Here is a 13692-nt window from a genome sequence, read left to right as displayed (position 1 = left end):
ATGGGGCAAAGTACGATTGGAGGGGAGGGTGGGAGGGAGGAGAAGGGAGGAAGGGGGAGAGGGGGGAGGGGAAGATTAGGAGGGGGGGGAAAGGGGACTTAGATCTGTGTGTCTTGCAACGGAAAAAAATATACTTATCAGAGAAAGATAAAAAAAAAAAGAGAAAGAAATGACAAATATAAACTTTATAACATACAATGTAAGAGGTCTCAGTTGCCCGGAAAAAAGGCATATGGTATTAAGAGAGGTTGAAAGGTACTCCGCTGAAATAGTTTTTCTGCAAGAGACACATATAACTTTGGACTCTAATGTTAGACTGTATTCTCGGGCAGTCCCCACTTGGTACTACGGAGACTCCCCAAAGAAGAGATCTAAGGGGGTTGCTATAGGAATAGGGAAGAACATCACTTTTACAGTAGAAGATAGGAAAGTTGACCCAGATGGACGTTATCTGTTTCTGAGAGGGGTACTCCAAGGGAAAAAATATACGCTCGCAAACATATACTGTCCAAACAGACAACCCCATAAATATCTGAGGGGGCTCTTGAACGTTTTAATGGATTTTAAGCAAGGTCAAGTAATCTTAGCAGGAGACCTCAATCTTTCAATGGACTATCACCTGGATAATATGTCCGGAGCACAGAGACGAAATATTAAACAGCTAAGAATATTAGGAAAAAAAATGCACAGTCACTGTTTAATAGATCCTTGGAGGATTACATATCCAAACAAAAAGGACTATACATATTACTCTTCTGTGCACGGAACATATTCAAGATTGGATTATATAATGGTAGACCATGAGTCGCTGGAAGACGTAGTTAAAACATCAATAGGGGTAACCACAATCTCAGATCACGCTCCGGTAATAGTGAAAATAAGATTCAAAGAGATAGAGCAAAGAAAAGGAACGTGGAACTTAAACGAAGAACTCATAGAAGACACAGAGGTAAACAATACAGTAAAAATCGATTTGGAACAATATTTCACTCTTAATAATACACCTGAAGTAAGGGTGGCAACTGTTTGGGAGGCCCATAAGGCATACATTAGAGGGAAATTAATCTCAATTGGAGCAGGGAAAAAAAAGACAAGAAAATTAAACATGAAAAAATTAACATCTGAATTATTTGAACTGGAACAAACGCATAAAGAGCGAGGAGAAAACGAGGTATATCAAGAAATAGTGATAAAAAGGGCCCAGATCAGAGACTTGATGAAGGTAGAAACAAGGAATATATTCAAAAATGTCAGAAAAGAGAGGTATAAATGGGGGAACAAACCAGGGAAATATCTAGCCAGAATATCAAGGGAAAAAAAAATAAAAAATTACATAGAAAAAATAAAAAACCAAGACGGCCTTATGAAATACAAGACATCTGAAATTGCGGAAGCTTTTCAGACTTATTATAGTACATTATATTCAATAAGAATCAACGAAACTCAAGAGCAACAAAATATTAGAATAAGGAAAATCAAGGAATACTTAAAAGAAGTGAACTTACCTAAAATAACTCAAAACGATAGGGAATCCCTGGAGGCCTCTGTAACTCAGGAAGAGATTTATAGAGCCCTCCAGGAAACACCGGGTGGTAAGAGTCCAGGCCCCGACGGCTTGCCGATTAAATACTATAAAAAATTTAGAGAACTTTTGGTCCCAGAGATGTGTAATTACTTTAATAAAATAGGAGAGGAAGAGGAAATAAGAAAAGAATCGCTGCTAGCAAGTATTTCTATAATCCCTAAAACAGGAAAAGATGGAACGTTGTGTTCCAACTACCGACCAATAGCATTGTTAAATGCAGATCTGAAGGTTTATGCGAAAATACTAGCAACTAGGATAAAAAGTTTAATGCCGGAATTAATAAATATAGATCAGGCAGGCTTTGTAACAGGCAGAGAAGGGAGAGACAATAGCATAAGGACCCTGCTGTTACTACAACAGGATCCAAAAAAGAAACCCCCAGTCGTACTCATGTCTTTAGATGCTGAAAAAGCATTTGACAGAGTCGACTGGGGGTTTATGATGGAAACGCTACAAAATATAGGTCTGGGACCAAGGTTTTTGAAATGGGTAAAAAACCTATATAGCCACCCGACGGCAAGGGTGAAGGTCAATGGGGGTATGTCGTCTGCGTTCGAAATGAAAAATGGAACCAGACAGGGGTGCCCGCTCTCACCCCTCCTATATGTAATAGCACTGGAACCACTGTTAGCAAAAATCCGGGAAAACCCGGACATAGGGGGGGTGAGAGTGGGAGACGATGAACACAAGGTGGCGGCGTACGCAGACGACATACTCCTATACCTGACTAAACCTAGAGTTTCCCTCCCTAACGTTATAAAGGAAATAAAAAGATACGGTGAACTTTCCAACTTTAAAATAAACCCGATAAAAACAGTAATCCTAAATGTGGGGATAGAAAAAAAAGAAGCAGAAGAGCTTCAGAAGGATTTCCCATTTACATGGGAAAAGGAAGCTATTACATATTTAGGAATAAAGATCACACCAGCAGTTGAAAAACTCTACATAGCCAACTTTGTCCCCTTAATTAATGACATTAACCAAGACCTGAAAAATCTCGCAAGAAAACACATCTCCTGGATAGGTAAGATAAATGCGTTTAAAATGATGATACTACCGAAGATAACATATAAACTTCAAATGCTCCCAATAAAGATACCGCAAAGCTTCTTTAAGGTAATTAAAACAATAATCTTGAAATATATATGGGCAGGTAAAAAGGCCAGAATAAGCTATACTCAGCTGAGCTTGAAAAAAAAAGGAGGCGGGTTGGGGCTCCCCGACATAAAAAGATACTATGTCGCCGTTAATATAGCCAGGTTAGTAGAATGGACAAACACACATACCAAAAAAATATGGGCACGTATGGAAGATAAAATAAGTAATGCACAATTAAACAGAAACATTTGGATACCACCAAAGACGAGGAAATTGGGCACAAACACACATAGTATCACAAAGAATGTTTTTAAAATATGGGACACTTTATTTAGACGGGAAAAATGGGAGTATAACTCTCCATTAATCCCATTAGCAGGCACAAATTTCTTCCCACCAGGCAATGGAACACGTTTCGGAAAGCAATTGGGTGAGAAAAAATTAAAAGATATTGTCACACGGGGAAAAATAAAAGCAAGACAGGATATAATAGTGGGAGAAGGGGATCAACGGATGAGTGAATGGGAGTATTTACAGTTAAATCACTTTGTCAGCACACTACCACAACCGATTCGGGAAGAAAAAACATTAAACCCAATAGAAAAAATATGCAATATAGATGGGCCACTGACACATGGTATATCAAAAGCATATGGAATATTAACGGAGCTCGAGACCCAGGAAACACTGCCCTGTCTAGAAAAATGGGAAAGCGATTTGGGTAAAAGGATTGACAAATCACAAATGATAGGTGCAGTGTATAATTATGCCTCGGATATAACTTCCATAGAAGCAAATTATAAGTGCATGGTTCGATGGCACCTGACCCCATCAAGAATGAATAAAATCCATCCAAAAAACTCAGAGCTCTGTTGGAGGAATTGTAAGCAAAAAGGAACAACTATGCACATATGGTGGGACTGCCCGAGAATACAGGAATATTGGAAAGAAGTCCTGGAATATATCGAAAAAATAACAGGGGAGAGGATCCCGTTTAGCCCGCTGACCTGTCTATTTCAAGGAACTGAAAAAACAAAAAAACAATACGCAATAACTTTGGTTCCAGTGCTGCTAAATGCAGCAAAGGCCCTGATCCCAAAAAACTGGCTACACCCAAAAAGGCCATCAATTAAAGAATTGATGGAAAGGGTGGAATACATAGAAGAGATGGAGTACCTGGCCTGTGGAGAGACAGGAGGAGTGGATAGATATAAAGAGGTGTGGGAAAAATGGAAAGTTTTTAAATTTTCGGAAAAATTTGTTCAAGGAATGACAGAAGTGGATAGGTGAGAAAACAAAAAGAAGACTGCAAGGCACACAGATCCGGGGCGGGGGGGGGGGGGGGGGAAAGGAAGGGGGGGCGGGGGAAAAAAAAAAAAAAAAGGGGGGAAGGAAGAAAGAAGGAGAAAAAAAAAAGGGGCTAGTCAAGTCAGCACATTAAGTAAGTAGTTAGACTTGTTAAACGTAAAAAGTATAACTAAAGGTTCAAAAATGACAAATTTGTAACTGCTTAAAGGAAGAAAAAAAAAAAAAAAAAAAAAAAAATCCACGCATGATGCGAAGCCACTAGAGAGACGTTAAGGGCGGTCTAACCGTGAGCAAGTCTCGCCGTCAAGTGTGAGCGGAGTCTGAAGTGGAAAAAAAAAAAAAAAAAAAAAAAAAAAAAAAAAAAAAAAAAAAAAAAAGAATATTCATGGCTTGTACTGATATGATTTTATTCAAGATCCTCAGAGCAGCCAATACAACCTGAAGACCTCACCAACCTCTCCGACACATGCCTATAGACATTTTACCAATCAAAAGGGAGGGGGGATGAGGGATGAAGGCATCCTATGCATAGCTCCCAACTAAAGGGAGGGGGGGTGGTACAAAAGGGAATAGCTGCAGAGAATGATTTGATGGGGGCCGCTCGGGGACAGTTGTTAGGTGGGTGTGGGATAGGCTTCCCTGAATAAATGAGTTTTCAGGGATCTCCTGAAGGTGGACAGGGTAGGGTCTGATCGGACATACTGGGGCAGGGAGTTCCAGAGGATGGAAGAGGTTCTGGAGAAGTCCTGAAGGCGAGCATGGAAGGAGGTAACAAGGGAGCTAGAGAGAAGGAGGTCCTGGGAGGAGCGGAGGGGACGATTTGAGTGATATCTGCAGATGAGGTTGGTGATGTAGATGGGGGCGATGTTGTGAATGGCCTTGTATGCTGTGGTTAGCATTTTGAATTTTACAGGGTGGGGGAAGCCTGTGAAGGGATTGGCAGAGAGGAGCAGCAGTCACGGATCGGTTAGTGAGGTGTATTAGACTAGCAGCAGAATTCATAACAGACTGAAGGGGGGATAGCCTGTGTAAGGGTAGGCCATTAAGGAGAGAGTTGCAGTAGTCAAGGCGGGAAATAATCAAGGAGTGAATACCGTATTTATCGGCATATACCGCGCACTATTTTGCCCTGAAAATCAGGGCAAAATCGTGGGTGCGCGATATACGCCGATACCCGCTTTCCCGCCACGAGTTTGAATACTGCGCCGGCATATACCGATCGCAGTACACTCGTGTATCTTCGGGCAGTCTCGGCGCCTCTCGCGCTGACGTCCTGAGCGTACAGGACATCAGCGCGAGAGTTGCCGAGCCTGCCCGACGATACACGAGTGTACTGCGCTCGGTATATGTCAGCGCAGTATTCAAACTCGGCGCGGGAAACGAGCGGGGAGGACGCGAGGACGCCACAGAAGGACGCCGGACCCGACGAAGAGGACACCCGAAGCCGCAGACGGACGCCGGACCCGACGAAGAGGACACCCGAAGCCGCAGACGGACGCCGGACCCGACGAAGAGGACACCCGAAGCCGCAGACGGACGCCAGACCCGACGAGGCCGCTGATGGACGCCGCGCAAGACACCAAAACTGTAAGTACAAAAAAACTTTTTTTCCACAGGATTCGGGGCAACTTTAGGGGTGCGCGGTATACGCGGGAGCGCGTTATACCACGATAAATACGGTACGTTGCTTTGTGGTGTCATAAGTCAGGAAGGGTTGAATTCTGGAGACGTTGCGGAGGTTAAGGCGGCAGGATTTAGCCAGTGATTGGATGTGGGGACTGAAGGAGAGGTCAGAGTCAAGGATCACGCCCAGCACCCTGGCATGTGTGGAGGGACCAATGCTTGTGTTGTTTATATTAATGAGTGAGTAAGTAACTTGTATAGCGCAACAAATGCGAACCTAATGGTGAAGTCACAGGGGGGGACCGTGAAGGAGATATCATCGGACTTAGAACAAGTACACAGTATAAGAGTGCAGACGTCACTGGTTGTATTCTGCTTTCTCAGGCAAGGGGACCGGCTAGGAAGAGGATGACAGCCCTGGAACCTAAACTTTTAATAAACACATCAGCAATCTCAACCTTCACATTTCTACCCTCAAAAGCTTTGATTCAACAGCCTACAACAGGACCCACCAAGAACACAACATAACTTACACCTAGCAGAGGTTTCAGCTCCTCCAAGGCGAGCTTCACAAAGTCGCAGTGGGCATTGGCATAGCCTCGCACGCAGCTCGCAAACAGCTCCTTGGCGTAGTTATGGAACTTGGGCAGCTCATCCAGAAGCTGGGCGTTCAGAGCCTCGTAGTTTTTCCTGGCAGACTGAAGCTCATCTAAGGTCCTCTTGTCCTTCAGCTTCTCAGCCTTCTCGGTGCAGTTATGGTAGTCCAGGAGCTTGTCGAACCTTTTCTGCACCAGCTTGTGTGGGCCGGCAAACATTGTGAGGAGCTGGGTGAGAGGAGAGATGACTAGCTTCTCCGTTCTTTCTTTCTGTGTGGAAGAAAAGTGAGATTTAGGTCAGTGCATGGACTGAAGAACCTATAGAAAGTTGTGTATAGGTGTGCAGAGATTACTGACCAAACATGAATGTGTCTGGATGACTTTTCAAAACCTGTGTCGTTTTTTTACCTACACTTGTTATTTTTGGTGAATGAGTAAGGGGTACTATCTGCCCCATAATCATTCACTTGGGGGGGGGCGGGATCTAGGGGCTTCCAGATTCCAATAAGTCACCACCCTCTGCACCCCCACAACCACCAGGCCAGGGTTGTGTAGACAAAGCCCTTGTCCACACCAACATGGGGACAAGGTGCTTTGCCAGGGTGCCCCCTCCCCTTTCCCAGCAAATAACCACCCCTGTTGAGGATATATGACCTGGTATAGTTTTTTTTTGGGGGGGGGGAGCTGCCCCCCCCCCCTTTAATGGCCTGCTGAGCTACAAGCTCAGATAAAAGTCTACTATGGTTCGGGGGGGACTTCACACCATTTTTTTTGCTGTGAGGTCCCACCCAAAATCCATACAAGACCCGAGGGGCTTGGTATGTATTTTTGGTTGTTAAGATGCAGGCAGCTGCCATCTCCTTAACTACCAGCAGCCCTGAGCTGAACTCCCTGCTGCAGCCGATATGCATTAAAATAAAGGTGCAAAAAAACATATTAAAGTGGCTCTAAATGCTTAAGATTTTTTTGCATCTTCATCCCCCCACCACCAAAAGACTCCCCTTATACTTACCTGAGCCCCATCGTGATCCAGTGCTGTGCAGGAAAACAATGGCTCCGTTTGCTCTGCCCCTCCTCACAAGACAGATCTATAGCAGCAGCAGACCATTGGCTCCCACTGCTGTCAATCAAACTCTGCGGCGAGGGAGCAGGGGGTGGGGCTGTGTCTATGGATGCAGGCAGTGGGGGCTCAGAAGCAAGCCCGCATGTGTGCCCTCTTAAGAAGTGGCTTTCTACCTATGGGGGCACTGGATGAAGAGGAGCCAGGAGCAATGGCCAGGGACCCGAAAAGAGGAACAGGGCTGCTCTGTGCAAAACCATTACACAGAGCAGCATGTTTGTTTTATATATATATAAAAAAAAAATCTATAATATATATATATATATATTATATATATATATATATTATATATATATATATATATATATATATATATATATATAGATCTATTTTTTTTCTATCTATCTATCTATCTATCTCTCTATATATATATATATATATATATATATATATATATATATATATACACACACACACACACACACACACACACACACACATATATATATATACATATATACATACATATATATATATATACATATATATATACATACACAAACATAATTTTTTTTTTTTTTTTTTAGAAATACAGAAAAATAAAAAAAAAATAATTAATGCAGTATTTAAATATGTTTTTTTTTTTGTGAATTGCATTGTTCAAAACCGCGTGAATTATTTTAATGTGATATTTATCTCTTGGTGAACTGAGCCCACAGACCCAGCTGTCAAACATTCCCCAGCCCTGCAGCCCTTCTATTGAATAATGCACCTTTCACTGGTTTTCAGGTGAATGCTCAGTGTCTGGCACACCCAGACCTTCTCATGAGCCTGGAATGTAAACGGATTACCGGCAATAAACCATATGTGGAATTATCTGCACACAGGGTGTAAAGTTCAGGGAAAATATCATGATGTTAGCTCCATCTAAGCGGATACTCCTCCGGCTATAAAATATCCTCTCCAAAATTCCCAGACCTGCCCCTTTGTTGTGATCATAATAGAATGGTGTCCTACTTTCCTGATGGCCCCTCTAGAATGAAAAAGCAATTTGGAGGGGCCAGCTTGTCACAATGCTTTAAGCTTGTGGGAGGGGCAGAGACACAAACTACTGTGTGTCAGGACAGGTAGTGACAGGTAATCCCTCCAGCGGGGACACAGACAACACACATTTTTAGTAGCATAAAAAAAAAAAAATCCAACTATTGATACTGTTTTTTTTTTTTTTTTATTTCTTTACCTGTCCTGGTGAACGCTACTCCCCCGTATTTTTTCGATGTTACCTAAAGGGTTAGCTCACCTTTTCACAAAACCTGAAAGGGTGAACTAAAGCTGGCCATACATGGGTCAGTTTTCTTTTCATATATAGCCAAGCGAGTTCAATGAAAAAAAACTGACCCGGTGATCTGCCGTGCTGGTTCCAGCTATCTTGGAAGTTCCAGCGCATGCGCAAACTGATGTGCCGAGACGGTTCCAGCTAACGGGAAAGTTCCTACAAGGACTGCGCAGGCGCAAACTTGCTGACGGAAATCTCCGAACCTCGGCCAGCATCCAGGTCGACGTGGATTTCGAGGTAAGTGGCCAGTCGGCCTCACGTCCTCGCTTCGCTCGGCCTCCTGGCTCTTTTTTTAACATCCTCCAATCCACGGGGATGTTAAAGAATGAGCCTGGATGCCGGGCGAGGTTCGGAGATTTCCGTCGGGAAGTTTGCGCCTGCGCAGTCATTGAAGGAACGTCCCCGTTAGGGGAACATTGAGGACAAGTCACCGGCTCCTCAATTCACACATTCGATGTAGACGGGAATCCTCCTGGCTGTGTCATTGTATTCTGATAGGGGGGCTCCCCTTTTGTCTGAATACACTGATCAGTGTTGCAGTCCATTGCGCCAATCAGATGGAAATTTTTCAGCATGACCGTTCATGAGAAGTTGATCAATCGACTGACTTCTCATTATTATAATACAGGATTTATATAGCACCAACAGTTTGCACAGCGCTTAACAAAATGAAGGCAGACAGTACAGTTACATAACAATTTGGTACAAGAGGAATCAGAGGGACCTGCTCGCTAGAACTTACAATCATGAACAGAGACATCCATAGATTGATCGAAATTTGGCCAGTTCCTGCTGAACCAGCTGAATTTCGATCCATGCATGGCAACCTCAACTCACAGCATGCGCCCCGAACCCCCAGTCCCTACTGCACCTACATTGAAGGAACAAAGGATTTGATCCCCTGCCGATTTTGTATGTTTTCCCACTGACAAAGAAATGATCAGTCTAGAATTTTAATGGTCGGTTTATTTTAACAGTGAGACAGAATAACAACAAAAAAATCCTGAAAAACGCATTTCTAAATAGATGGCAAAACCCTTGTTGGCAATCACAGAGGTCAGACATTTCTTGTAGTTGGCCACCAGGTTTTCACACATCTCAGGAGGGATTTTGTCCCACTCCTCTCTCTTCAGATCCTCTCCAAGTCATTAAAGAGGAGTTCCACCTAAAAATGGAACTTCCTCTTAATCCACTCCTCGCCCCCTTACATGCCACATTTGGCATGTAATTTTTTTTTGGGGGGGGGGGGGGGGGGGAGTGGGGGCTTCAGGAGAAGGGGACTTCCTGTCCCACTTCCTCCTTCCGCAGAGGGGCTGGAAAGGCGATTCGCTTAATCGCCTTTTCACAGCCCCTCCCTGTAGGCGAGCGCCTGTCCAATCGGACGTGCGCACTGCCGCTCGCGCATGCGCAGTGGGTGCCCGGCCGTGAAGCCGAAAGCTGTCACTGCCGGGTGCCCACACTAAGAATGAAGACGCCGGCCGGCGAGGGGGGGGGCGAGGAGCGGAGCCCCGGCCGGCGCGTCGCTGGAGCCGTGGAGCAGGTAAGTGTCAGTTTATTAAAAGCCAGCAGCTACACTTTTTTTTTAGCTGCTGACTTTTAATAAACTTAAAAAAAAGGTGGAAAACCCCTTTAAGGTTCTGAGGCTGACGTTTGGTAACTCAAACCTTCAGCTTCCTCCACATATTTTCTATGAGATTAAGGTCTGGAGACTGGCTAGGCCACGACAGGACCTTAACGCACTTCTTTTTGAGCCACTCCTTTGTTGCCTTGGCCGTGTGTTTTGGGCCATTGTCATGCTGGAATACCCATCCACAACCCATTTTCAATGCTCTGAGGGAAGGAGGTTCTCACCCAAGATTTGATGGCACATGGCCACGTCCATCGTCCCTTTGATGCAGTGAAGTTGTCCTGTCCTCTTAGCAGAAAAACGCCCCCAAAGCATAATGTTTCCACCTCCATGTATGACGGTGGGGATGGTGTTCTTGGGGTCATATGCAGAATTCCTCCTCTTCCAAACACAGTGAATTGAGTTGATGCCAAAGAGCTCGATTTTGGTCTCATCTGACCACAACACTTTCACCCAATCCTTCTGTGAATCATTCAGATGTTCATTAGCAAACTTCAGAGGGGCTGTACATGTGCTTTCTTGAGAAGGAGGACCTTGCGGGTGCTGCAGGATTTCAGTCCTTCAAGATATAGTGTGTTACCAATTGTTTTCTCGATGACTATGGTCCCATTGAGATCATTGCCAAGATTCTCCCGTGTAGTTCTGGGCTGATTTCTCACCATTCCCCCATGATCATTGAAACTCCACAAGGTGAGATCTTGGAGTCCCAGACCCGAGGGAGAGTGACAGATATTTTGTGTTTCTTCCATTTGAAAATAATCGCACCAACTGTTGTCACCTTCTCACCAAGCTGCTTGGCGGTGGTCTTGTAGCCCATTCCAGCCTTGTGTAGGTCTACAATATTGTCCCTGACATCCTTGGACAGCCTTTTGGTCTTGGCCATGGTGGAGAGATTGGAATCTGATTGATTGATTGCTTATGTGGGCAGGTGTCTTTTATACAGGTAATAAGCTGAGATTAGGAGCACTCCCTTTAAGAGAATGCTTCTAATCTCAGCTCGTTACCTGTATAGAAGACACCTGGGAGACGGAGATCTTGCCGATTGCTAGGGGATCAAATACTTATTTCACTCATTAAAGTGATGTTTCACCCTAAAAAACAAGTTTCTAGCATGCCATCAAGCATACTAGCGCGAGCTACATTATGCCTTTCTTTTTTTTTTTGCCGTACTCACAGTTTAATCCTGTAGTGAATTTTCAGACTGTGGGCCACTGTGGGCGTTCCTATGCAGAGGGAAGATGATTGACGGCCAGCTATGGCGCGTCACGCTTCCCGAAGATAGCCGAAATAGGACTTGCCTCTTCACGGCGCTATACGGCGCCTGCGCACAGACATCGGAGCTGACTGCGCAGGCGCCGTGAAGAGGCAAGTCCTATTTCGGCTATCTTCGGGAAGCGTGACGCTCCATAGCCGGCCGTCAATCATCTTCCCTGTGCATAGGAACGCCCATTCCCAGCGGGGAGTCTGAAACTTCACTACGGCAGTAAACTCAGTATGGCGCCAAAAAATAAAATAAAGGCATACTGTTGATCGCGCTAGTATGCTTGATAGCATGCTAGAATTTTTTTTTTTTTTTTTTTAGGGTGAACCCGCCCTCTTTAAATTGCAAATCAATTTATAACTTTTTTTGAAATGAGTTTTTCTGGATATTTTTGTTGTTATTCTGTCTCTCACTGGTAAAATAAACCGACCATTAAAGTTATAGACTGATCACTTCTGTGTCATATGGGCAAATGTACAAAATCAGCAGGGGATCACTTTTTTCCCCTCACTGCACCTTATGTTCTGCCGCTCCATACCTGCCAGTGAAGTGGTCTGAACATTCTAAATGTTCTCTCTTCTGCTGTCCTACTGGTCATGTGCCTGTGACTTGTCGGTATGGTTCCCCCATCGAGATGGTTCCTGTAAGGACTGCGCAGGCGCAATCCTTGCCGCCGGAAATCTCCGAACCTTGGCCGGCATCCAGGCTCATTCCTTAACATCCCCGTGGATTGGAGGATGTTAAAAAAAAGGGCCAGGAGGCCGAGCGAGCCGTCTGAGCGAAGCGAGGACGTGAGGCCGACTGATCACTTACCTCAAATTCCACGTCGCCCTGGAGGTTCGGTGATTTCCGTCGGCAAGGATTGCGCCTGCGCAGTCCTTACAGGAACCCTCTCGATAGCCAGAACCATATCGTCAGATCACCTGCACTGACCAATGCTGGCTCACTATAGGGAGCATTTTGAATATTACATTTTTTAAATGCCTGAACAGTTACCCCAGCAGGCAAGGGTGGCAGAAGAGAATCATCCAAGGAGGTAAGCGCAACAGGACATGTGGGGAGGTCTTCGTGAGTTTGTTTTGTTTTTCACGTTTCATGAACATTTTTAACTAATCCTTTAAAGCAGGGGTAGGCAACCGTGGCACTCCAGCTGTGCTGAAACTACAAATCCCATCATCCCTCTTTGCCTGGTGGCTGCCCATCCCTGCTTTAAAGGGTGTACAGTCCTTTCAGCTAAAGGCTTTGAGTCCTGGGGATGATACCAGGGTCCGAAGTTATAATTTACAATGCAAAGACACAAACAGCAGAGGACTGCTAAGGAAACCTTAAAAATGTAAATCCATCAATTTTCCATCGACTATTACCCAGGAGGACCTCATAAAATAGAAGGTTTTCTTCATTAGGTACAGTGCCTTGAAAAAGTATTCATACCCCTTAAAATTTTCCACATTTTATCATATTACAACCAAAAAATGTATTTTATTGGGATTTGATGTGGTAGATCAACACAAAGAGGCACATAATTGTGAAGTGGAAGAAAATTGATAAATGGTTTTCAATTTTTTTTTTTTACAAATCAATATCTGAAAAGTGTGATGTGCATTTGTATTCAGCCCCCTTTACGCCGATACCCGTAACTAAAATCTAGTGGAACCAATTGCCTTCAGAAGTCACCTAATTAGGAATTGTGTAATTTAATCTCAGTATAAATACAACTGTTTGTGAAGCCCCCAGAGGTTTGTTAGAGAACCTTAGTGAACAAACAGCATCATGAAGGACAAGGAACACACCAGACAGGTCAGGGGTAAGGTTGTGGAGAAGTTTAAAGCAGGGTTAGGTTATATAAAAAAAAAATTCCAAGCTTTGAACATCTCACAGAGCTCTGTTCAATCCATCATCCTAAAATGGAAAAAGTATGGCACAACTGGAAACCTTCCAAGACATGGCCGTCCACCTAAACTGACAGGCCGGCCAAGGAGAGCATTAATCAGAGAAGCAGCCAAGAGGCCCATGGTAACTCTGTAGGCGCTGCAGAGATCTACAGCTCTGGTGGAAGAATCTGCCCACAGGACAACCATTAGTGGTGCTCTCCACAAATCTGACCTTTATGGCAGAGTGGCAAGAAGAAAGCCATTGCTGAAAGAAAGCCATAAGAAGTCCTGTTTGCAGTTTGCGAGAAGCCATGTGGAAGACACAGC

At 44.2% G+C, this 13692-nt stretch overlaps 1 protein-coding gene across 2 annotated transcripts in view; it reads right to left on the bottom strand.

Moving 5' to 3' along the window:
• Window positions 1-13692, bottom strand: part of LOC120946769 (dynamin binding protein) — a 217549-nt gene that overhangs the window by 31794 nt on the left and 172063 nt on the right. For both annotated transcript variants that reach the window (XM_040361457.1, XM_040361458.1), the window contains one exon: window positions 6148-6480. In XM_040361457.1, coding sequence (XP_040217391.1) covers window positions 6148-6480 — 333 coding nt within the window. The remainder of the gene's footprint in view (window positions 1-6147; window positions 6481-13692) is intronic.

Source organism: Rana temporaria, chromosome 8 (assembly GCF_905171775.1).
Source record: "Rana temporaria chromosome 8, aRanTem1.1, whole genome shotgun sequence".
Lineage (NCBI taxonomy): Eukaryota > Metazoa > Chordata > Amphibia > Anura > Ranidae > Rana > Rana temporaria.
This window is presented reverse-complemented; position numbering and strand designations above follow the sequence as displayed.